The 25,106-nt window shown below is 61.4% G+C and overlaps 1 protein-coding gene and 1 long non-coding RNA gene across 3 annotated transcripts; one reads left to right on the forward strand and one right to left on the reverse strand.

Annotated features, from left to right (window-relative positions):
- Nucleotides 1–1,669: 1,669 nt before the first annotated feature.
- Nucleotides 1,670–10,854, forward strand: LOC134475830 (uncharacterized). Of its 2 annotated transcripts, none has more exons than XR_010047102.1 (2): nt 1,670–9,862; nt 10,117–10,854. It is a non-coding gene; the product is annotated as an uncharacterized LOC134475830 (long non-coding RNA). The 2 variants fall into 2 exon arrangements; XR_010047100.1 differs by having other exon boundaries at nt 1,670–9,850.
- Ca5a (carbonic anhydrase 5A) lies at nt 10,084–24,888 on the reverse strand. Its single transcript, XM_013145788.2, has 7 exons — nt 24,633–24,888; nt 20,016–20,213; nt 16,245–16,363; nt 15,490–15,585; nt 15,313–15,375; nt 12,256–12,411; nt 10,084–10,348 (listed from the first exon to the last, which is right to left on the reverse strand). Exons 1-7 carry the CDS (start codon nt 24,787–24,789, stop codon nt 10,187–10,189), a joined length of 951 nt encoding a protein of 316 aa, XP_013001242.1. The 5' UTR covers nt 24,790–24,888; the 3' UTR covers nt 10,084–10,186.
- Nucleotides 24,889–25,106: the final 218 nt, after the last annotated feature.

Below are 25,106 nucleotides of genomic sequence, written 5' to 3' on the forward strand. Positions count from 1 at the left end.
CTCCTCCTCTCACCTCCGCGAGGGGATTAAGGTGCCTGTCTCCCGCGGACTCCAGGAAGCCCAGCGGTTGTCCCGGATGGGCTGAGCTGAAAGGGCGCACCAGCCCCCCCAACCGGTCTGCTTGTCCCCTCCACCTAGGAGATAAGGATACCTGGGGCAGATTATCCTGGTTGGGTTTGGCCAGGGGACTGACTGTGTCGTGGGGTGGTGGTTCACAGCCCAGAGAGCGTGGAAGGACAGGCCTGGACTCAGAGATGCGCATGTCAGGCAGGGAGGGATAGTTTGCCAAAGACTGGGGAGTTGGGGCACAGAACTCCGAGAAGCAGCCTCAGGCTTTGGGGAAGAAGGGCTGGATAGATCAACAGATGGACAGTCCAGGGAGGAGCCAGAGTCAGGTCCACCCCAGCCTAGCTGGGGAGCTTGGAGGCAGCCTGCAGGGTGAGGGCTTTGGGCTGTCATTCTTGGAACTTGCCCAGGATCTTGGGCAAGAAAGGCTTCAGGTAACGCAGTCAGAAGTCAGAAGAGGGAGTGCCAGCTGGCGTGGTCATCTTGGGCCTGGACACTGTAGGACAGGAGTGATGGGCACGTGGGGGAGGGCCGAGGGTTGGGAGGCACAGCCCCCATTCGCCACATGCTTGGTGTCTGCCAGGGTCCCAGGGGTCGGTGTGAGAGGGCTGAGCCTGGTGGCCACAGCAAGGTGAGCTGTAGAGTGGGCCAGGAATCCAGGCCCAGCAGGGGAAGGAGGCTGCCTGTGCTCATCCTCCGACCCCTCCTGCAGCCCAGGTGCCTCCGGGTGTCTGCGGGCCCCACTGTGGGCACATTTGGCAGAAGACCGCCAGGACAGGTCCGCTCCCGCCCCTATGCACCGGCCCCTCGTCTACACTGATAACACCATGGGAATTCCCCGTGGCCCGCACTGTAGTGGCAGGGCAGATGAAAGGCCACACAAACGTCCAGCCCTGCCTGTGGCCCAAGATGATGGCTGAGGAAGACAGCAAAGCTCAGCACTAGCTGCAGAGGTGACAGAGACGCTCTCCCGCCCTGGCTCTCCACAACTGTACCTTCAAGGGCAAAGACCCTTTAACGGGGCAGACGCCACTTCTCAGAGCCCCATAATCAATGGGGAACTGAGACTTCCAATTGGAGGACTTGTCTGGCCAGCATGCAGGCTGGAACCCCATCTCTCTGGCCCCAATCCTCGGGCCCCTTTGGGCCACCCTCTCTCTGTGGTTTAGTCATTCAGCTGCTCATCGGCCTCTGCCAGTGAGTGTTTCGGTTTCATCACAGCCTGCCATTTGGCAAGGTTGCACGCTGACTCCTGCCTCGCGCTGTGGTCACCTGCAGGGCACAGAAGCCAGGGCCTTAGGAGCTTTGACAGGAGCAGCAAGAGGTGACCAGCGAGGGGATGGATGGGATGGAGGGCCCCCGGGCAGCCCCAGTAAGCCGAGGGCCCCGCAGAGGCCGAGGGAGCCTGCCGTTGGGAGCCAGCCGGGCACAAGGGGGCTTCCAGAGTGGCACTGTGAGAGTCCAGGGTGAGCGAGGGAGAGGGAGGCAGAAGGAGCCATTCACCGCCACGGGCCTGGACGGCGCTGGGACCTGTGCTGGAAGGGCACACCCTGGGGACCCAGCTGCCACTCAGCTCTGATCCTCACTGCTCCTCACGGTAAGTTCTAGGTTTCTTTATTTTTCTTTTGCACTTTTTCATTTTTATTTTTTGTCTTTTTGAGACAGGGTCTCGCTATGCAATTCAGGCTGGCCTTGAACTCACTTTGTAGCCCAGGCTGGTCTCGAACTCCCAGCAATCCTCCTGCCTCTGCCTCCCAAGTGCTGGGATTACAGGCGTATGCTACATGGCTCCCAGTTCTCTTCCAGCACATCGGCTTCAGTATGTACGGATGTTATGAAAATGTATATATGGTAAATATTCTCTCACTTAACGAGTGGCTGCTTTTTTTTGAGGCAGGTTGTCTCTCACTATGTAGTTCAGGCTGATGCTAACCATATGGCAATCCTCCTGCCTCAGCCTCCCGAGTACCGGCACTGTAGGCCTGTACCACCACGCTTGGATTCATGAGAGGCTTCATGTGCTGTCACGGCTGCCTCCAGTCCCTGGACTGATTCAAAATGTTGACCTTTCATGGTCAGTTTAACTTTGGGGCAGAGCCAGAAGTCACATGGTGTCAGATCCAGTGAATAATGTGGACAAGGGCACAGTGTCCTGTTAATTTGACAGAAATTGCCATAAACATTTGCTCAACAAGGGGCCGTCATAAACTACTGTTAATGTTATTAAAATTTGTATTACAGCCGGGCAGGGATGCATGCCTGTCATCCCAGCACTTGGGAGGCTGAGGCCAGAGGATCGTTGCAAGTTCGAGACCTCTCGGCTACAGAGTGAGCTCAAATCCAGCCTGAACTGCATAGTGAGACCGTGTTTCAAAAAGACCAAAAAAAAAAAAAAGTTACAATAAAAGCCACATTGCTATTAATTCTCCTCAAGTGCTCCTGATCACTTTGAACACATTTACCTCATCATTCTTGGGAATGTGCCTTTACTGCGATGAGTTTTTAAAATCAAGCCCTCACGGTATCTTCCCACCATCCTTCCCCTGTGTATCGCAGCCTCCCTGGCCTGAGCAGGCACCCCCAGTTGCTTTGCTCAGCTTCATACTCTAAAATCTTTGCGAGGAGTGCCATCTATTGGTCGGAGCTTCTCATTCATTAGAAGCATCCTGGGTTCCCGCGGCGGCCAAAGCTCCTCTGCGGCTGGAAATTGGCAGGCTTTGCAGAAGCCTCCCGACTGTGCATTCCCTCTGGGAAGTCACTGTGCCTCTGGGGAGCTCCCCGGGGATGCGCGTGTGTGCGGTGTCTTGGCTGTGTGCGGTGTCTTGGCTGTGTGCTTATTTACTCCAGCTTCAAAGGCCAAGGACAGGGGGCTGGGGATTTAGCTCAGTGGCATAAGCACCTGCCTTGCAAGCAGGCGGTCATGAGTTCAATCCCCGGTACCGATAAAAATGAAAAAGACAAAAAAAAAAAAAATAAATAAAGGCCAAGGACAGATGCTGGAAATGAACGAGCTGTCCAGCAGACCTGCTCTGGTAAGTGCCGCTCAGCCCACAGGGTGCACGTAGCCCCGCCAAGTCGTGCCTTGGAAGTCTGCTTGGCAGTGCACGCTGCTCTGTGCGTGGAAGTCTGGGAAAGCCGTGTTTTGGAGCATGTGTCCCTCGGGGCTCGTGTAGTGAGGCTGGCCACCTCTTCTGGGGGAGATGTTTTCCCAGGCTGTGGTGTCAGGAGTGGCAGACGCAGCTCCTTGGGGAGCCCCTGGAGCCACGGGGTGTGTTCTGGGGCAGCACACAGACAGGCACAGGCCGTTTCTGCCTGCATCCGTGCCGTCTAGCGTTACACTGCCAGATGTTTTCCAGATTCTTGTTTTGTTTGGCTTTTTGAGACAGGGTCAGTTCGGGCTGGCCTTGAACTCACTATGTAGCCCAGGCTGGCCTCAAACTTACAGCAGTCCTCCTGCCTCAGCCTCCCGAGTGCTGGGATTGCAGGCGTGCACCGCCTGGCCAGGCCTCCTTACACTTCTGGTTGTTCTCAGCAGGCATATTTGTTTTCTGCTGATCTCTCTAAACCCCCTCACAGGTCCCAAAGTTGAAGAAACCCTACCAAGCAGCAGATAAGGGCTATGTCTCCTTGTCCACGCTCGGCCTTGGCTTCTGCTGCTTGTGGGGAGAGAGGACTCCGTCGCCCACTTTGCTCCCTCTTCTGACGTGGGTAGTTTGGGCCTGGGGACAGAGAAGTTTGGTCTCCTTACCCGGGGCCTCGGGCATGCTAGGCGAGTGCCTTTCCACTGACCTACACCCAGCCCTTTTTATTTTTAAAATTTTGAGTCAACTTCTCAGCAAACCATCTGGCCTGGCCTTAAATTTACAACCCTCCTGTCTCAGCCTCCCAGGTAGCTGGCATCCCAGGTGTGGGCCATCACACCTGGCATCCACATCCTTTCATCAGCAGGAGTGGGTTCGATGACCACCTTCTGGGGTTGTAGTCTTTACTAGGCACATTTGGGGTGCAGTGATGTATGGCTTCTATAGCTTGGGGCCTGAGCAGAATGAAAGCATGGTGTGAGTTCCGGCTTGCGGAGGTGGCTCGCTGAGCGGGGCTCCCTGCGTCTGTGGGGTGTCCACTGCTCCCGGTGCCCTTGTCTGGGAGTCCCGCCCTGAGCCCTGCAGAGTGGCCCAGGCTCCAGGAGGCCCGCTTCTGCCTCAGCTTTCTCTTCTGAGAAGCCAGTACCTCCTGCTTGCGGGTGCAGCTGGGGCCTCTGTGGTGGGGAGTCTGTGTCACAGCCAGCACCGCCTGCCACACACACCTCCCTCCGTCCCCCGCCCCTCCAGCTATCTGCCCAGCACGTGCCCAGGCACCCCTGGGTGGTAGCGCCCGCCTATCTCCAGCCACAGCGAACCATCCTCCTGCCAGGGCTCAGCTGTGAATTCAGGGCTTCTCCGGGGGCGGGCAGTTACCCCCAGGGCTGATGGACAAGCCAAGAATGGCCCAGGGTCTTTAGTCCTTCCCCGATGGTGCCCCCGGGGCCTTTCTGCGGCTTGTGGCTCGGACCCGTCTGAGAAGTGGCTCCTGCCTCCCGCCACTGTCACAGGTTGAATGTTATCCCTCAAAGTGGCAGGCGGAGGCCCTCATCCCTTGTGTCTACTGCACATGCAGGTCGGGAGAGGATACCCTGGGGTAGGACAGGCCTGGAGCCAGTGACCAGTGCCCCTGAGGATGGCCACCTGCAGACAGACTCACAGAGGCTGTGTGATGGCAGCCTCAGTTGCACGCCGAGGCATGCCGAGGACCCTGGCGGCCACGGGGGCAGGGACAGCAAGGTGGTCAGTCCTGTGGCCACACCGTGCTTGGTCCTAATTGAAGGGATCTGAGCAGAGTCAGAGACATGTCAAAGGAGACCCCTTCCCTCTACCTGTGTTCTGCCTCCCACCCACGGCCTTCGCCACTGCCAGCTCGGCCAGTCGGCCCGTGGCTGTGGGCCCAGCACCTGCCTTGCCCTCAGCCCGTGGACTTCAGTCACGGGGGCCCAGCTCCAGACTGGCCTTGCCTCTCTCACCTACCATCACATCTCCTGCCGTGCCGCCTGGGCCACGCCGAGCTCCTAACTCACCCTGTGCACATCTCAGCCCAGATGCCAACACCTCAGCGAGGCCGCCCTGCCCCCTCCTGGGCTCAGCTGGGTCCCCCACTGTCCCCACCCCTGCAGCGCACACCTGCTTGCATGTGACTTCCCCTGGGGGCTGCTGGGGGCCCCCTGGCGTTCACCTGGAGCTGCCACATGCAGGACCCCTTCCTGGGCAAGGACCTGGGTGGGACACCTGGATTTGACGCCCCACCCCTGATCTGGGCTCCTGTGTCAGGTGTGCAGGTGGCTCCCCCAGGTGGCACCGAAGGAGTGCTGCTTGTCTTCTGGTCCGATGAGAAGCCTCAGTTCTAGAGGAAACATCGTGGTCAAATCGAGGTTTCTTGGAGCTCCCCTGTTGTAGTCAGGGTTGTGAGGAGAGCTGCAGTCAGGACACAGAATTATTTTATGGGGGTCATCCAGAGTTAAACACAAGAAGGTGCAGGAAATCTGTGCACAACATGAAGGGCCCAGAATATTCAGCCAAGGGCTTGGATCCCACAGCAATGTCCTGCATGAGTCCAGCTGAAGACCAGAGCCTATGACAGTGCCGCCCACAAGAAGGACTCACACCAGTCTGTTTATGGATCCATGCTGGGAAGGCCCAGAGGTCAGCAGTGGAAGCCAGAAAGTCCATGCCAGCAGGGTTAAAGAGCTGTGCTGTAGGTTAAGGGTTCTACACTGGAGCCGGGAAGCAATGCTCAGCATAAGGCCCAGGGCTGCCCTGAAAAGCACCACAGCCATCCCCGGGGACACGGAGGTCCCGAGCTCCTCTGATGACGAGAACGGCTGAGTACATGCCAGGAAGCCAGTGTGACGAGCTTCTCTGGAGATGAAACAGCACACGTCTTCCCGTCCAGAGCCCGGAAGTGATGGTCAGTGTGAGGACCAGAGCTGCCCCAAAGTGAACCACAGCCATTCTCACCAAAGTTCCAAACTCCTCCAGTGACAATGGTGGAACTCACACTGGGGAAGCCAGCATGACGAGTGCCTCCAGTAGAACCAATGGCTCAGGGGCTGGGGATTTTTAGCTCAGCGGCATAAGCACCTGCCTTGCAAGCAGGCAGTTGTGAATTCGATCCCTGGTACTGAAAAAAAAAAAAGAACCAACGGCTCAAACAGCCACACTTAGAGAAACCCACAACGCACCCCTCTTCCTCTCTGGGTCTTTTTTATGCTGGCAGCTTTCATCAGCTGGGCCATCTATGCTCAGCACCATGCTGATTTAATTCAGCTGGTGTTAAACTGACCACCAGTTGTAATCCACAGCACCTACCCCGGCCCAGGCCCAGTCCCGGGAAGGTGATTTGCCTGCGACTCGGAGAGGCCTCGGGGAAGGGACTGAGCCAGAGGTGAGGGGAGTCAGGCTGCCCCAGGGATCCTGCAGATGCGGTGGTTTTGGGGTGCTGCCAGCAGGCCTCTCAGATGCCTGGCCACAGTGGGTATGGGCTAAGGGGACCCCGTGGGGCCTCCCTGAGTCCAGCTTGCTCTGGGCGGCCAGAGGAGCTGTTTCCTGTGAAGACACCCAGTGGGGCCCAGCAGGTGAAAGCCCGACTACTTCCTCAGGGAGACGCTGGGGTCAGGTGCGCCCAGGAGGGGACCCCGCGTGCTGGGCAGCACGGTGGTGGTGGTGCCCCTGCTCGGTGCTCGGGCCAGGTGGGTGGGGACGCCGCCTGCGACCTGCTGGGCAGCGGGCGGAGCGGAACCGGGCTGTGCTGGCGGCAGCAGGCGAGGGTGTGTTCTCACACGCGCACGTCCTCGGTCCTTGTGTTTTCACAAAGCGAGAAAAAACATAAAAGCCAGGCAGGAAGCCTGGGACTTTAAAAGCAGAGCCAGAAGTTGTGGGACACAATGGGCAGGGGAGGCTGCCGTGTTTGTTTGCAGTGGGCGCTTTGAGGGCCAGGCTGCTTCCCGGGGTGTGTCGTGTGTCTCAGCTCCGATGCCAGCATTAAAAATAGTGACAGAGGACATTTTCAGAAGACAAAGGACATCCTGGGGAGAGCGGGGCCCACGGGCGGTGCTCGGCCTTGCTTCTCTGGCCTGAGGTCCCCAGGAATGGGGCTCCCCTGCACGCACCCCGCCTGCAGTCCTGTCCTGGTGTCCTCACCCTGCAGGCTGTGCATGCAGCCTTCTCCGGCGCACAGTTCGGGCACACTCCACGCAGTCTCCATATTGTTTCTGAATGTACAGTTGTACCAGTCGGAGGGGCAGGAGCCCAATGCTGCTGGGCCTGCTGCCTGGGAGTGTGAGCCTCAGTTTCCCCGTAGAAGGAGGAGGGCTTCGGTGAACTCACAAAGACCTGGTCACAGCAGCCAAGGGGTAGCGGGGCTCCTGTGCCCGCCGTGCCTCCCTGTCCCTGGCAGCTGTGACTGCGTTCTGACAGGCTTTGGGTGCAGGGCTTCCCCGGAGGACGTGGCCTGTGGGCACCGAGTGTCACGGCATGGCAGGAAGATGCTCTGCTCTGCACCTGGGAGACGTGGGGCCGGAGGCGCAGGACGGCATTGGTCTCAGTGCAGCCTGCAGCACTCCTAAGTCCTTGGCCGTCAGAGGGGAGCCCGCAGGGAGCCCAACAGGGGCACCAGGCTTCCCCTGAGTCCTCGGATCCCAGGCCAGGCTCCCTAATGCTGTTAAACATTTTGCTGGGGACACAGCACAGCACGGGCCTCTGCGGAGAGCAGGCTTCTGGTCACCCCGCTGCAGGTGCGTGTCACGATGCTCAGGCGAGGATCAGGCCAGCCGCTGAGTGACTCCAGCGACACCCTGGATTCCCTCCTCTGCCCTGTCTTCCTGCAGCCCCTCGCCTCCTGTGCACTGGTGCCTCCTGTCCCCATGGCCTCACCAGTTCCCGCACTTGTCCCAGGAGGTGACAGTCCTCGTGGTGCTAGGACCCTCGCAGTGGGCAAGGGTGAGGAAGCAGGTCCCCTGAGCCCGGAGGAGCTGTCCACTGACACTCCGACCTCAGCGTGGTGAGAAAAATCTCAGACTTCTGCGAGTGCATCTGTCAGAAACCACTGAGCATGGGCCTGTGACCAAGCCCTCATCACCAGAGACACAAGCGGGTGAATTTCCCAAATGGCCAGGACTTGGGGTCCCAGCTGAAGCTAGGAGTAGCTCCTCCCTGCCCATCTGTGGGGCAGAGCCATCTGTCTGTCCAGTGCTCTTTGGTCAGCTACAGCCACATGGCATCAGCTGTTGCCCGGGCACAGGACCAGTTCCACGGCCTTCCTCACCCGCTGCCCCTCCAGCAGGGGCTATTTCTGCGCTCCCCACCAGGCTCCCTGGCTGTGGGCTGCTGACCCCACAGGGAGTCCTGGCCCTGGGGGAGAAGGCTGCAGCCCTGCCAGGCAAACCCACCGGGGTGCACAGGTGTGCATTACTTCTGGGTGCTGTCTGCGGACTTGGTGAGAATGTGCTGTCCATCTCCCCCGGTGAAGGAGCACGTGTGCTGGGCCTGGGAGACAGCACGGTGTCCCCTTGACTTCCAGATGTGGGAATCCAAACATGGGACATCCCCAGACAGCACCATGAGGGGCTGTGCGTCTCCCCCTGGGGAGGGCATGCGCTGCTGCAGGGAAACAGAGTGGCTGTGTGGGTTGGGAGGGGTGGATGTGGATGCTGTATATTTTCTTTTTTTTTTGTCTTTTTTGTTTTTATCCGTACCAGGGATCGAACTCATGACTGCCTGCTTGCAGGGCAGGCGCTTATGCCGCTGAGCTAAATCCCCAGCCCCTGTATATTTTCTGATTAGGTAAGATGAGCCAAAAGGGCACCTGCTGGGCTGGACGGACGATCCCTGGCCAATGGCAGACCTGAGCCAGGCTCACGCGACAGGGCCGGGCCCGGGGCCCCTCTGCTTCACGCTGGGACCTCGGGGGGCCCTCCTGTGGTGGAATGGGACTCCCACGTGTTCACAAAATACGTATTTAGGTGGGTGCAGAACACTCTTTGCCCCAAGGTGGGGTGGTGGTTTATACGGGGAGGCCGGGGAGGTCCTTCCAGCAGGGGCGCGTGGCAGGGACCGAGAGAGAAGCCCTGGTGGTGCAGGGCGTGTGCCGGGCTGCGAGCCAGGGCTAGTCTTTGCAGAGGTCCCAAGGCACTAACTCCGCGCCTGCCCCAGGACAGGAGTCAGTGTGGCAGGAGAGGGAATGCACCCACTGAGAGGGTCCCCAGCACGGGCCTCCAGTGAGACGCTGAGGCCCGAGTCTGTCAGCTGGGCCAGGAACTGGCATCCGAGGATGCGTGGGGGATGTGGGTGCTGCTTCCCGTCCTTCGGGGCCCTCTCACCTCACACCATCCCTGCCTAGTGCCAGGGGTCTCCAGTTAGGGGCCGTGGCCTGCAGTGACTCAGCTCCAAGGACAGCGTCCAGATCCTGCACCTTGCGTGACAGAGGGCATTAACTCAGGGGTATCCGGACAGGGAGCTCGTCCTGGGAAGTGCAGGGTCCTGTACCAGAGCTGCAGCAGGCCAGGCGAGGAGCCGTGACACACAGCGGAGGTCAGTGACAGCTGAGGTTGGGCTGCAGGAAGGACAGCTCACAGGGAAGGTGGCTGCCCCACAGCTCCGGTGTCGACCGTCTCACCACAGCCCTCCCCGTGGACAGAGTCCGTCCTCACCCTGAGCCACCAGGCCAGGATGCGAGGATGCAGCGGTGGCCTGGGGCACAGGTGCCAGCGAGGGTGAGGAGGTGGGGGAGCACGACGTTACCGCCAGTCTCTGTGTCGCTGGAGCTCCGGGCACAGAGTGTGGCAGGCAGTGGGACCACATGTGGAAGGAGCACGGAGCTATGGGGGGGTGGCGCCCCGGCTGTGGCCAGGCCCTGGAGACGCGAGTGTCCCAGACTCCACCATCTCGTGCCTGCGTGGCCTTAGGGGGCCCCTTTATGGAGACCAGGAAGCACTTGGTGGGAACAAGGACGTTCCATTTATTTCAGGAGTCAGAGGGACTGGATGTGGAGACCGACCGGGGGCCGTGCTTGCCCTTGCCACGTCCACGCTGCCCGCTCACGCGGTCTCGGGGGTGTCAGGACCACGCTTGTGCTTCAACGCCTGGAAGGATGCGCGCACCTCCCGGTTCATCAGAGGCTGAAGCCCGCGGAAGTTGTCCACCATCGCCACCTCCTCTTCACCCACGGCAGAGAACAGCAGTGTGCGGAAGGCGGCCAGCTGGAAAAGTGGCCAGAGTGACCACAGTGCAGGTGTCCCCAGCTCCTTGTGCCTGAGCCTGCAGTGAATCTGGGTGACCCCCAGATTCCACTGGGGTGCTTAGGGCCACTTGCTTGGGGGAAGCCATGGGAGGGTCCAGCAGCCCTCGGCCCTCCCAGTTCACCACCACTGAGGCCAGAGAGCATACATGAGTGTTGTTTTCTTAATAACTCGATGAAGAGCTTTGGGGCTATTTGTTACACAGCAACTGGTTACTAATACAGTCTGTGCTCCATAGCCATGGTTCTGTGTCTTCAGAGTCAACCAGTCACAGATGGGAAATATTCTGCTCCCAAAACTCTGTCTTTGCTAAATGCACACAGACTTGTTTTCAGATCATTGTTCCCTAAGCAGTGTAACAACCATTTACGTGAAGTCTTTACTGTACCAGGTATTAAAAGTCATCTAGAGATGATTTAAAGTATCTGGGAAGATGTTCGTGGGTTAAATATAAATATCACTCCGTTTTTTTTCTTTTAGTACTGGGGATTAAACCCGGGGGTACTGAGCTACCCCTCCAGCCCTTTCTATTCTGTAATTTGAGGGTCTAAGTTGCCCAGGCTGGACTTGAACTGCTGGCCGGTCCTCCTGCCTCAGCCTCCCGAGTCTCTAGGGTGCCTGGTGTGAGCCACCACCCCTGGCATGTGCCACTTCTGAGGGACGTGAGCACCCACGGATGTTGGTACCTGCAGGGGTCCTGGAGCCAGGCCCCCAAGGCGCCAAGGACAACTAAACCATAAATGCCGGAGTAACCTCTGGTTCACTTTTCACGGTGGGAAACCAGAGCCCGCTCGCTTTCCCGTGCATCCCTCTGTGGCCCGAGCGGTCTCCTGGGCGGCCTGAGGGGTCCCTCGCTTCACCAGCTTCAGCCTGCAGGTGAACCGCTCACAGCCCCGAGGGGCGCACTCTGCCCTGCAGCTGCCTTCCGGCCACACAGACGCACCCCGAGGCTGGATCATTGCTCGCGGCTGGCCTGGTGCAGACCTGACCTGTGCGGGCACCTGTGGTAGTGCCCGGGGCCGCTTCCCACCCAGGCCTCTGCTGTCACGGTTCTGGCCGGGGACGGGGCAGATCATCTGCACCTCACAGCACCCGGCGTGCCACCCGGTGTGCCCCCTGGCCCAGCAGTGTCCTCCCAGCGCCTGTTTCCCACAGAAGCAGAGGGAGCCCTGCGGAGGTCGATTAACCACACCTGCAGTGAATGGCAGGGGCCAGAACGCCCGGCACCAGCACCGCCCCGGCTCCACACTGGATTTCCACAGAGCCTCAAGATGCCAGCAAGCAGGGCCTTGACTGCAGTGCTGCTGGCTGGTCTCGGCCTGGCCTCATTCTCAGTCCCAGGCCTCCGTAAACCACGGGAGCCTCAGAGCCTCCCAGCCCACCAGGGCCACGAGAATGCAGGAAGAGCTTGCTGTACGCCGTGGCGTCTGGTGCAGCTCCTTACGCAGCACCCCAAAGCCAGCGCTGACTGGTGCAGCTGTGGAGCCGTTCTCTGGACACACACTCTTTTGTAACTATTCAGAGTGCTGGCGAGGGCACCACTGCCACCTGCACCTCATGCTGTTCTACCATTCGGAGAGGCGGGCCAGAATTTAAAGTCTGCTCTGCCCCCCAACAATCCGAACCCGGGGCCTGGTGCGTGCCAGGCCCAGCGCCATCCTGGCTGTGTGTCGAGGACATGGCTTTCCGGGCTCCTGCCTCCCTGCTGCAGGCCAGGACTGACCCGTTTCCCATCACCTCTGTCCTTCCCCCAGATTCCACCCTGACCAGCCGGGAGCATCGGTGCTGCCCGGTCAGGCCCTGCCTGGCACGCGCGTGGGCCAGGGCGGTGCTGTCCCTGACCGCTCCCGTCAGGGCTGGCCGCTCACCTGGCTGGGAGCCACCTCGATGGGCTTCTGGTAGATGATCCAGGTGACCGACTCGGCCAGTGGCGGGGTGGTCAGGGAGCCTGCGTAGGTCCAGTAGTCCCGGCAGACGGGCAGCAGACAGGAGGGGTCGAAGGGGCCCAGGGCCACCTGCGCATCCTGAGAGCAAGGACACAGCGGTCAGTCGGGGCCACGAGAGCCGGGAGAGCGAGGCCCCCACTGTACCCAGGAAGGCCGTCCAGGTCCCCCCGCCATGGTCACTCAAAGCATGGACATGGGCCCCTCCTGCAGCGAGGAGCACCCTGCCGGGTGCTGGTTCTTCCGTTTAAAGGTACTTGTCTGTGCACACTGCGTCTGTGAGAAAATGACGTAAGGAATAGATCATGCAAAACTGACCATCTTAGACTTTTTTAAAATGTAAGACTTTTTTTGGAGACTATGTCTCACTGTGAGGTGCAGGCTGGTCTTGAACTCGCAGTGATCCTCCCGCCTCAGCCTCCCACGTACTGGGGTTACAGCCTGCACCACACCCGCCTTTTTAGACATTTGTCGGTGACATGGAGGACAGTCATTCTGTCGTGCCGCTGTGTCCTCGGAACCGTGACTGCAGCCCCGTTAAGCACTGGCTCCCCACCCCGTTCCCTGACTCTGGACTCACGCGGGGGAGCTCTGCAGTACCAGCATTCTGTGCTTGGCTTATTTCTCCTAGCTCCATGTGCTTGAGGTGCGTGAACCTCACCCTGGAACTCGTGTCAGGATTTCCCGGCTTTCTCCCCTCCTCCCGGGTCCCCTGATGTCCCCACAGCACCCCACAGTGTCCGAGCTCCTCCCCAGATGGCCCTGGCCTCCCTGGCCGGCTCGGGGCCTCTGTCCTGGTCCGTGCCAGCCCGGCTGTTCATTCATTCATTCACTTGTGCATTTCTTCCCAAGTGGGCTGAGCCCGCCAGGAGTCCAGCTCTGCCCCAGACTTGGGGACACAGAGGGGCAGAGCCACCAGCCCGCCCGCGGCCCGGGTGACGGGAACGTGGGGTGAGGCCCCTGGCCTCACTGTGGTGACATCCCCAGAGAGGCGGGCAGGAGGTGACGCAGCCAGAACAAAGAGAGCGGCCAGGGGAGCCCCTGCAGAGCGGGGAGCCCTGCTTCTGCCCCAACAGGGGTCCCCAAAAAGTCCACCGTGGCCCAGGCAGGAGGCTGCCCTGGTGGCTAGTGGGACACTGCTCAGCTGATGCAGGAAACAGTGAAAGCCCTGTCCCCGCGCCCTCCTGACTCCAGAGCTGAGCATCTGAACAGCCCCTGCATGACAGGAAGGGGTCCCTGGTGCTGGGGCTGCCCTGGCCGTGCCTCCACCCTGTGCGCCTGACATGGGGACACAGCAAGGCCAGAGCTGGCTGGCAGTGCCCTGCAGAGGCCACCATACCCGAGCCTGTGCCCCTTGGGGGAGGAGGGCCCAGTGACCCTGGGCTGGGGCCTCCCTGCTGCCCACCTCTCCCACGCCACCTCAGGCTCTGAGCCAATAGACAGCTCTGAGACCCAGGCACTGTGGGGGCCTACCTGTACCCCATTTTACCCTGACGCTGGTGCCCCTGGATATCCACTGCCACGTCCCCACTTCACAGATGGGGAAGCCGAGTCTGAAAGCCATGTCCCCATGTCAGGCGCACAGGGTGGAGGCACCACCAGGGCTCTTCCCAGGGGCACACAGAGCAGAACCAGGGGTCGGAGCTTTGAACCTGGGGCCTGCAGGGCCCCTTCTGTACCCTAGGAAGTCCTGGGCTCCTGGACCTGACCAGCCAGGAGGATCCTCCGAGGCCTCCATTCCCGGAAGCCCTGCAGGGCTGGCCTTGTAAAAGCACTTTTATCTGAGAGCCCTTTCATGTCCTGTTCGTCACTGTTGGAGGCCGATGTCTAACCCACTGCGGGGGGCTGGAAGCTGAGACCCACAGCCACCGCCTGGCAGCCAAGCCGTTTCCCACCAAGGGGTGGGGGCCAGGCAGAACGCATCCCAAGGCCAGTTTGTTCCGGCTATGGACCAGGGAGGAAGAGGCTGAGGCGCCGGGCAGTGTGACATGGCCTTGGGGAGTCCCATGAGGGGCGCAGCAGCAGGGTGACCTGACTTGGGCAGAGCCCCAGATGTCGGCATCAAGGGCCCTGGGTGGAGATCAAACGAGGCCCCTGCCCGTGGGCTCCTGGCCATTGTCAGACAGGTGGGAGCCTCTGCCTCCCCATCCGGCCACCTCCTGGCCCTTTCCCTGGGAACGCTTTTGTTTGATGCTAAACAAACAAACCCCATTCTCTGGACTTCCCCCCTCTCCAGCGAAGCCCCTTCCCCGCTGACCTTGGGGACCCGACTGTCATCCTTACTGACCTTCTGCACGGCTGCAGCACTAGGCCCGGTGACCGTGCCAGGCAACCTGTCTGGCCTCGCTGTCCACCTGGGGCCGGGCAGTGTCGGGCGATTGCTTCCCCAGGCGAGCGCAGGGCGGCAAATGGGCCGACCTCCTTCACCTTCATAGCCGGGTTCCTAATGCACTGCAGCCTCTTAGCCAAAGTTTCGCTGCTGCCCGCCCCGTGGCCCAGGACGCGGCTGGAGATGCTTTCTCGCCCCGGGCACTGAACCAGAGCCTTCCCGATGGGCTCCGTCCAGCCCTTGGTATCTTTATTTTGAGACAGGCTCTCACTAAGTCACCCACTTGTCCAGGAGGGCTTGAATTTAGGATCCTCTTGCCTCAGCCTCCCAGAGTGCTGGCAAAGACTAAATCTAGTTAAGGGAAAGTATTCAGCCAGCAGTAGGCCTGGGGCAGGCAGAGGCGCCCCTTCCAGACGCTGCAGAGGGCTGATTTGGGGTGCTCCAGAGGAGCCTGTGCCTGTGCCTCACTCAGGAGGAAGCAGGGCCCATGGACAGGAGCTAGGCTGAGGCCGGAGAGCGGGTTCCTCCAGGCTCGTGTCCAGGAACTGGGCCCCCGGCTCCATTGCCAGACCTGGACCACGCTCCCTCTGCGGGCTCCTCCATGTCTCCCCCCAGCGGACGTGGCAGCCGGGCTGGTCCGCACCACACCTCACCTTGTGTTTTATCTTTGGCAAGACGTCCACCAGCTGCTGCAGGGCCTGGTGTGGGGCGCCCGGCTGTGGACAGACACGCGGCCGTCAGCATGGGGGTAGCGGCCAGCGGGCTCCCGTGACCAGGCCCAGCTCGAGGCCGCTCTCTCGCCAGGTGTGGTGCCCTGCCCGGGCCGTTACCTTCAGAAAGACGGCGGTCACAGCCAGGCCCCTCTCCCCGAGGACCGCCTCCTGGTACCTCGGGTACCGCGTGGCATCCCAGTGAACCAGGTGCAGCTGAAACAGCGGGGCGAGAGTCGAGCCTGGCGGAGGCAGACGGGAGGGACCACCTCTGCCTCTGTGCGGCTCTGTGTGTCAGGTCAGCCGAGGGTAGGAAGCCCAGCACTGCGGGCACTGCTGCCGGGCGAGAAAGGAATGCGCGATTATCACAGTGCAAAACAGGGCAGGAGCCAAGCGCCTGCAATCCCAGCACTCCGGGAGGCTGAGGCAGGACGATTGCAAGCGTGAGGCCAGCCTGCGCAGCTTATGAGACACTGTCTCACAATCAAACAAAATAAAAATGTATTCTGGGCGGCCTCACATGCCTGGGATCAGGAGGCTGAGGCAGGAGGATCCTAAATTCAAGGCTCACCTGAGCTGCACAGTGACAGCCGCCTCGAAATAAACAGATGAATACAAACAAAAGGGGCTGGCGCTGCAGTTCAGTGGCCTCCAGGAGGCGTTGGGTGCGATCTCCAGCTAGACCCGCGCACACCACACACACCCTCTTCACTGGCGATTTTCAGATCCTGACCGAGGCCCGCAGCGCCCCACAGGCTGGGGTGCTTGGCCCTGTTCTCAGGCCTCAGGACGCCCGGCTCCCAGTTCTGGCACAATCCTGCAGGCCTGCTGGGAGCCCGTCCCCGCCCACGGCCCGCCCTGAGGTCCCCACACACCTCTGCCGCGAAGGCACGGTGGTCCACTGTGTGCTCAGAGCCCTGCGTGTCCGTGGATCCCCAGTGGAAGTGGAACTGCTTCAGCCGGTAGTGGCTCTCCAGGGGCCCCCCGCTGATCCCTGCAAACGCCAGCAAGACGTCCATCCCTCCGCTCCGCCCGAATTTGTGTTCTGGCTTGACTTCCCTCCCCAGGGACAGGCTCAGTGTCCTGGTCACCCAGTCCTCTGGTGCAAATGGGTGCAGGTCCCCATACTGCCTCTACATGGTGACATCTCCCAGGCCGATTCTGAGCTGCCCTGTCGTCTGTTCAGATGCACAGCTCAAAGCCTCCCCATCTGTGCTCCGAAGTCCCTGCCCAGGCCAGCCGGCCGCTGGGCCAGGGCTCCTCTGGGGACGCCTTTCGAGTGTCCCTGGACCCTGACCACCAAGGCAGTGGCTCCCTACCCACGGCCTCGAGGTGGCTTTCCGGGCGGGCCTGGTGCCGGGGCCTCCTCCCCGAGAGCCCAGTTAGCAACCTCTTGTGGAGGAGCCTGGCTGCGCTGTGTGTCCAGGGCTGCATCCCTCAGGCGCTGGCCATGTGCGCAGACCTGGCCTCGTCTGAGTCATTGTGAAGGGCTCACTGAGCATTAAGGGGCCTGTTTGTCCCCGTACACAGCCTGTGAGCCCAGTGGCTCTGTGGCTGGGGGGGGAGGGGGCAGAGGTACAGCCAAGGAGGGATCGGATTGGAATCCAGGTCTGACACCAAGGCCTGGCCCAGAGCAGGAGCCTGATCTAAGGAAAGCGCAGGACCACGAGACAAGGGCTGTATGGTACTGGTGCCTGCCCACCACCCTGTGGCACTGACTGGTCCCACACCACTGTGGCCCCCAATGCCCAGATTGGCCCCTGAGGGGCAGCTCAGCTGGGAGCCTGCCTCTGCCTCTTGGGATGTGCTTGTTCGAAGCGTGGCACCCACAGGGACCCAGGCAGGCCTCTCTCGCTGCTGTGAGTTTGAGAAAGGCCTGGATACTGAGGTGCAGGTGTCACCCCAGACCACGGCCCACCAGCAGAGCTGGGGCTGGAGCTGTGGGCCCCAGCACTCCTGCAGGTGAAGCCCTGTGGGGAGTCTGGGATGTCACCCAGGAAACCCCAAGCAGGATGGAGCCGTGAGCCCGGCTCCACACAACAGACACCAAGCTGGCCCTGCGTCCTGTGTGGACACACAGCCTCTGACCCCTGAAACCCAGTCCACCTGCTTTGGTGGGCACAGAGTGCCTTGGTAAGAGGATGTGACCAGAGCGGGTCCTTCGGACTGTGGGCACTGCCAGTGAGAACAACTGTTCCCTTCCCCCACTCTGAGCAGCAGTGTCTTGTCCTTTGCATCTGAGCAAGGGGGTGGCCTGGGACAATGGTCACTCTGGGCTGGGGACCAAGAAGCTTTCAGAAAACCCAAAGGGCTGCAAGGGCGGGATGAGGCAGGGACCCTCCACTGGGGCTGCCAGGGAGGGTCAGCGAAGGGCAGGCCACGGCCACCTGGCTGGGCTGTGGTGGCCCCAGCGGCTAAGCGGTGGACACGCCTGGGAATGCTCGGTGGGGTTCACGGGGTGGGGCCCTCCTCTAACCTGTGTGGGACCCTCAAAGCACAACACTTTCCTGAGGTCTCACGTCTCTGGCCCCTCCGAGCCTCCCTGCCCGCGAGGGCGTCCGGATCTCTTTGAAGATGAAACAAAGATTCTCATGTTTCCTAAATTAGACCTCACAATGTAGCCCCGGCAAAAGGCCACGTGTTTATTTACTTAAAGACGAAAGCTGTGGTTGTGACCAGCAAAGGGGGCCCTGTGTGCAGGCAGGAGGGCTCTGACCTGGCACGGATGCCACGTCCCTCTGTCACAGTGTGTGACACTGGTCCAGAGGCCTCACCCCTTCCAGCCCTGGATTCCCCCATAAAGTGGGATAAGTAATAGCCAGCTGCTCAGTGCAAATGTAAAATGCCCCCAAACGCTGGTGTGTGTGGCAGGTGAGTGGGCAGCGGGGCACTATGGCGCATCGACCCGGATGCACCTGAGGCTGGCTGGGGCTGCTGTGAGGGCTGTGTCAAAATAGGGCAGCACAGCACCGTGCACTGAAGGGAGCCCCCCAAAAACAGCGGCCACCGCAGACGCGGCTCTGCTGTGTGAAGCGGCTGCCCAGGAACAAAGGCCTGTGGGCCAGGGCCCGTGGTCTGGGGCACTCACCTCCTACCCACTGCACACGGGGAGAACACTTCCTTAGGGCAGGCTGTAAGTGTGACCAAGGTCACCTGTCCCAGCCCCTGGCAGCCCCAGACCCTCAGCCTTCGTAGCAGGGTTCAAGTCAAATTCTGTCACTTTTCCAGCCAGTAAAGTTAGGGCACCCCCTTAAGGCTTCCCAAGTGACTTTTCGTGCTGAGAGTACAGGGTCGGGATAGCTATGCTAACTGGAAGCGAGGCTGAGCCCTGAGGGAGGCCTTCGCGGCTGGACACTGCAGTACACACTGTGATCCCAGCATCGGGAGACTGAGGCAGGAGGGATCACAAGTGTGAGCCCAGCCTGAGCAGCCTAGCAACTTAGCAAGACCCCAACTCAAAACACAGAACAGTTGAATGCTGGGCTGGGGGTGTCGGCCAGTGTCAAGGCCTTAGGTTCCATCCCGGGTGCTGAGGAAAAAGAAATGGCCCTCAGGGTCAGCCACAGCCACGGTCGCCGGGCTCCCCCCGCAGGGCACTCCTGGAAATGTCGCTGGGCCAGAGCATTAGTAAGAGCCAGGCCGAGGGCCCAAGGAAAACCGCAGTGACCCCAAGGCTGCCCCTCTCCTGCCCCTGCCCCTGCGTGCTGGCCGCCACCCACGCGTCTCTGCTGTCAGGACGGATGCTGCCCCCGCCACCCGGAGGGGCTCAGGGTCTGCACTGGGGTCAGCAGCTCCAGGCAGGCCCATGGGTCCGGCCATGTTCCTGTTTGTCAGTGCTGTAAAGGGCACTGCAGAGGAGCGTCTGCCCAGTGTTCCACAGAGGACAGCCCTCGCCCTGCCGTCCAGCCCGGGCCTCTGGGAGCAGCGCACGTGGTCCCGCACAAGTCACCTTCCCCGGTGTTGGCCGCATCTTGCTCTGGGCAGGGCCTTCCCCAGGCCGGAGACACCTGGCCGGGGTCACTATGAGAGGTTCTACCCAGGTGACCCACGGGAACACCGGCCCCCCGCCGGGACTTGCGGGTGGGGGACTGTGGGAGACTCTGTCCAGTCACTCTGCTGGGAGGCCTCCCAAACCTTGGACAGCGTCCATAGCCCAAATCCCAGCGTTCATCAGACCCCCAGGAGGACGGAGCCCCAGGTCTGTTCTGCTTAAGTCATGTGGGCTGGGTTTCTGTCCCAGGCTCCAGGAGAAAGTCTGAGTGGACAGCGAGTTCCTGGTGCCACAGGGGGCACCAGCCCAACCGAGGTGCAAATGTTTCCCAGCTCTACACAGCGACCTCCCCTGCCACTCCATGAGGCAGGAGGCCAGCACAGGGTCAGGGTGCGGGCGTCTCCCCCTACTGGGGACGTTTTCCAGCTTTACCAGCCTGTTGGGCGTCAGCCGAGAGGGACGGGGCTTCGGCCCTGGACGGCCCTGACCTGCCTGGCCTGGGGAGGGGCATCCCCGTGACCGTCCCCGTGACCGTCCCCTGCTCCCTATGCCCGCGTGGTGCAGGCAGACTGGGTCTCTGCTCTCCTCCCCTCACCACTGAGTCGAGGCCCGCGTGGCACGGAAGACACGCAGGACCTCAGCCCGGGCAGCTCACCTGAGCCCTCGGCAGCCTCGTCGAAGTCCACCTGGCAGAGGTAGCCGGTGTTCCTCAGGCACTGGCAGGACGCAGCGGTGTAGGCCACCTTGAGCGGTGGCAGCCGGGGGTCGTAGATGCTGTCCCTGCGCTGGATGTTGATGGGAGACTGTCGGGTGCCCCTGGGCACCGAGACCCGGCCTGTCCAGCGGGGGTGCCCTGGGGACAGAGCCGAGAGCCCGACTGAGTCCCAGGGTGGCAACAGCAGACACGGTGCCCGAGGTCCCACCCATCCCAGCTCAGGGGAAACTGAGGACTCCAGACCACATGGGGAGAACTCTTGGGCACGTTTATGGACCCTTTGCGCATGTCCCACTGTGGACCTTTTTAGTTTGTTTTTATTTTTTGCGACAGGATCTTGCTACGTAGCTCAGGCTGGCCTGGAACTCTGGGCAGTCCTCCTGCCTCAGCCTCCTAAATTAGGGTTACAGACGTGCACCGCCATGCCAGCCTCCCCTCGTACCCCTGGAGACCTAGATTCTCCTTCTCCCTGGAGCTGGGACTTCACCTGCTATGGTTTAGGTCTAAACTGTTCCCCGAATTCTCATGTAGGGGATCTTGGCGATCCGGCTGTGTGCAAGTCAGTGGGCTCTCAAGGGGGAGTTTATGTGGTCCACGTTTGGGGGCAGCTGCCCGGCGCTCTCCAAGCCTGGCCTGGAAAGCTGGGGCTCCCTCCCCGCCCTCTCTTCCCTCTCCTTTCCCCTCTGCTAAGCCCCTCCATGCGTTGCTCCTGCATGGAGCCGCTGGCCACAGATGAAGCACTGAAATCCGTGAGCCGAGTCCACCTCCCCTCCATGTTCGGTATTTTGTCCCAGCAACAGGAAAGTGAGCCAATTACCACCCGGGCTGTGAGGGTGGGACCTTGACTTCTGTGGGTCCCCCTGCAGTGTGAGACCCCAGGAGGCCCAGCAGGGACTAGGATGTGCATGGAGGAGGTGGCTGGCGGGGCAGGGCAGGCGGGTCCCAGAGCTCCGTCCTGCAGGAAGGGGTCCAGGGAGCATCACGATGCCTCCCCCTGGGTTCACCCCAGTCCTGAGAGGGGGGACCCTGAGAGTAAGACACAGCGAGTCCTCAGAAAACACAGGCAACCTGTGGGCCAGCAAGAAGGCGGCAGTAACCCTGGTGCACGGCCAGGCTGGCTTTGAGGACAGCCAGGAATCCAGGGAGGAGGCGGCTGCCACCGTCTTAGAGTGGGACACTGTGTCCCTTCCGTGTCGAGGGCCGTCCACGGTGTGGAGGGTCCTCCCTCTCCCCCTTCTCTCCCCAGCGGTGCCAGCCATGACCCTGTCCTCCTGCCCCGTCCCACCACCGCTCTGCTGCAGACGGGCGCCTCAGCGGGGTCGGGTCCAGGCAGCTTCTGTGCCCGGAGCTGTGACATTTCTCTCCCAGCTCTGCTTCTGTGCGGGACAATTTCCTGCTATGAACGCCCGGCATAGGAGGCCGGCCAGGGCCTGTGCTCAACCTCCAGGAAACCAGGAGCCGAGAATTTCTCCTGTCCACCCTGAGGGTCTCCCGGCCAGCGTGACACTCTTGCGTTCCGGTCTACCAAACCTTATCCACTGCGTCCAAGAGTCATGGTTTAAGCAAGCCAGGAGCTCAGCAGGATGTACAATCTGCCCCAGGGCTGTGCCCAGCAACCGTAGCAGGTGGGCGTTGCCCCTCAGGAGCAGCACACAAGTGACGGTCTGCCCGCTGCACTGCCCCCACTTGGCCAGGGACAGAGGCGCCGGGCGAGTGTTGAAGGAGTAATCCTTGGAGTGGACGAACTGCCCTGCCCGCCACACGCAGTGGGACACAGTGGGCCAGGGAGCGGGCTCATCGCTCGGGGCTCCCGGAACCCGGTGTTTCCAAGTCCACAGCCTGGGCAACGTCCCTGCGCTCACATCACGGGTTTCCACATGTGCTCCTGCTCCAGCCTCCACCTCCAGCAGGGATGCCGAGGACCATGCAGGACAGGGCCATGTCCACACAGGGCAGCTGGGTAGTGTGCGCCTGTCATCCCAGCACTTAGGCTGAGGCGAGAGGGTCCCTGCCTGTCCGAGGGCAGTCTGGGCTGCATGGCCAGACCCTGCCTCAAAGGAACAAAACAAAACAAAGCATACCGGCGGGAGCCAGCCAGGCCCATCATTCCAGCCCTCCGGAGGCTACAAATCTCGCATTGCAGCTCGGCTGGGGAATTTAGTGACTCAGTGATGATTTGTCTCAAAATAAAAAATAAACATAGAAAGCGGTGGAGATGCAGCTCAGTGGAGGACCTCAGCATCAGTCCCCAGAGCCCCCACCCCCCGACCAGGAGCCGTCACGTGGGTGGGACGCGGCCGCTGCCCGGGGCCCCGTTTCCCAGGCGTCCTGGTCTCCCAGAGCCTGCTGAGGTGGACAGACCCGCACTGCTCTGCGGGGGAGCCCTGCCCCCAGTCCGTGGTCCACAGGCCATGCTGCCCCCCAGCAGGCCACATGGGTGTCACGTGGAACTGGGGTCCAGGATGTGCCCCAGAAAGGCCCAGCCAGCTGGGAGTCTGCTCTTCCCAACTCAGCGAGGCCAGGCGTGGGGAGAGTGGACATTTCCAGGTCCCCTTTGCTGAAAGAAAGAGGCCACCAACAGTGAGTCGGCCAAGGTGTCTGCCGGTCGGATGGAAGGAGGTGCTGGAGACTGCTGTGGGGGCGAGGCTGCCAGGACACCGAGCAGGTTTCCAGCGCCCAGAGCTCCCCAGCTGGCCGGCTGGGGCGTGGCTGGGACCAAAGGTGCCTCCTTCCCAGTCACTCATCGGGACCTGCTGCCTGCTAAGTGCTGGCCCGGCTTCCGGACAGAGCTGATAATGGCCCAGGTCCCTGCTCCGTTCATGTGGGTGGACATGGGAAGGTCCCCCCTCATTGTCCTGCTCCCTGCAGTGAGCCTGGGAGCCCTGCCACCCTGGCACAGCTCCTGCTGAGCTAGGGTCCCCAACAGGACCTCCCATGGGCCTGCGCAGTGGACTCCCCCTCCGGGTGCCACCCCTGGACACTGTAGGAGAGAGCTGCCCCTGCCAGGGTGGTCACACCCGAGGTGACCAGCATATGCAAGCTGGCAGCACCCACCACAGGCAGAGCAGCATGTAAACATGCACGATCCCCGCCCGGGCCGTGGGAACCTGGGCCGTGTGATCACTGGTTACCGAAGGGTCGTGGCTACTCCATGGCGATGTGAAGTCCCCGCTGCACGGAGGTGGGTGGCTCCCGCACACAGCTGGGGTGATGGAACAGCAGGTCCTGAATCACGTGGACCCTAAATGTGAGTCTTGGTGGTTGGACCTTTCTCTCCAGGCCAAAGCCCCAGTGGTTCTCAGTTGTTTTAGTCCCACTGGGTGGACCCTCGAGTGCAGTTCCGGATGCCGTGGGCATCAGCGACAAAGCTTGGGCGTGAGGTGACCCCTCGGGGGGCGCACATCCCATGTGAGGTGAAGTGTGAGGCCTCAGCCCAACCTGGCTCTGGGCTGTCTGGTGGGCACGTCCCTGCCCAGCAGCGGTGTGCAGCGTGGCATCACAGAGGAGCACCACTGTCTGCAGTGCTGGAGACCGAGGCCACGTCGCGCCTCCCACACAGGGAGCTCCAAGCGCTCCAGGCCTGGTCCTGGGGGCAGCACCCACAGCCGGGGCTGGTGGGTGCCGTCCTGAGCCTTTACAGGCATCCTGCAGCTCCCGGTGGTCCTGAGAACACAAGGCAGCTGGGCATGAAGATACCTGCACTTCAGGCCGGAGAGAAGCCGCCAGCCGGTGGGCACAGGTGGGCTTCTTCCCAAGGGTAGACGCACCTTTCTGTCCAAGGGGGTGCGTGGAGGGCACGGCGACTGTACACTGACCCCTTCTGTGCCATCTGGAGCCTAGGGCGGTCTTGGGGCAGGACCTGGGATCAGGCTGCTGCTCTGGGGACCAGGAAGGCTCCTGGCCCCAGAGGACTGGGGCTGGGAAGGGAGCCATGGAGGGCAGGAGGGCGCCGCCCTAGATCCTAAATGTGGGCCTGTGCTGTCCTTTCCTGCTCTGTGAATTCCCAGAAAAAGCTCTGAGCCTCCGGCCTCCCTTGGGGGGAGCAGCTGCTTACTATGGTCTCATGAGGAATGGCTGCACCCCAGGCTGGGGACAGAGTCCTTGTCCCCCCAGGCCATCTGCCCGCCCTTCATAAGCCTGAGTTCCTGCACAATAGCAGCCAGCCTGGTGCCCAGGTTTCCACACCCTTCGTTATGGCGCCTGCTGTGGTCTGGGGGAGGAGCTGGTGGTGTCCCTGTCCTGGGCCAGGCTGTCTACACACGTCCTGTCATGACTGTGGGCCCGGGAGACAGCATCCAGTCACACCCATCCTGGGGTGGGGAAACTGAGGCAGGGCAGGTGAGGTGCCCACACCCAGCGGGGCTCCTCCAGGATGAAGCCCAGCGGCCAAGGACATGCTGCCTGCCCACCTGGCCCCAAGACCCAGGAACCGAGGCCAATGACTCCTCCAGGCCACCAAGCTTGAGAAACAGCAGCTCGGAGCCCCGAGCCACACTGCTGCCTCAGCCTCTCCTCTCTGTGTGGGAAACCGTGCCAGTGTCACACGGGCCTACTCACAAGCATCACTCCCGAGGCTCTGCCCGCAGGTCTGCTGGGAACACTGCCTCTCTGGCCCCATCGCAAGCCCCAGGGGAGCCCCCCATATCCACGTGGGCAGGAAGGGGGTGCCAGAGGGCTTGCAGGGGCCCTTCCCCAGCGTCATGGCCCTGAGCATCCAGGTCGGCTACCCCCGTCTCAGCAGGAGATGCTTCCCACCGTCAGACTGTGCCTGGTCAGCAGAGCTTCGGGGTGCAGTGTACCCCACTTTGGAGGAACTCACCTGAATCCCTGAGCCCCGTGGTTAAATTTCAACCCGTGCCCATCTCAGTGTGTGCGAGGGCGTTCAGTTTGACCTGGGGGTGGGTGTGTGGGGACAGCGGCTGTCCTGGGGACAGGCCACTCGGTCACAGTGCTTCGATCTGGTAAACAGATCTGAGCCCAGGAGAGGAGGAGGGCAGCAAATGGCGGGCGAAGTCCCTGTCCCTCTGTGGT

Source organism: Cavia porcellus, unplaced genomic scaffold (assembly GCF_034190915.1).
Source record: "Cavia porcellus strain 051 isolate PalLab524CR breed Dunkin Hartley unplaced genomic scaffold, mCavPor4.1 scaffold_4, whole genome shotgun sequence".
Classification (NCBI taxonomy): domain Eukaryota; kingdom Metazoa; phylum Chordata; class Mammalia; order Rodentia; family Caviidae; genus Cavia; species Cavia porcellus.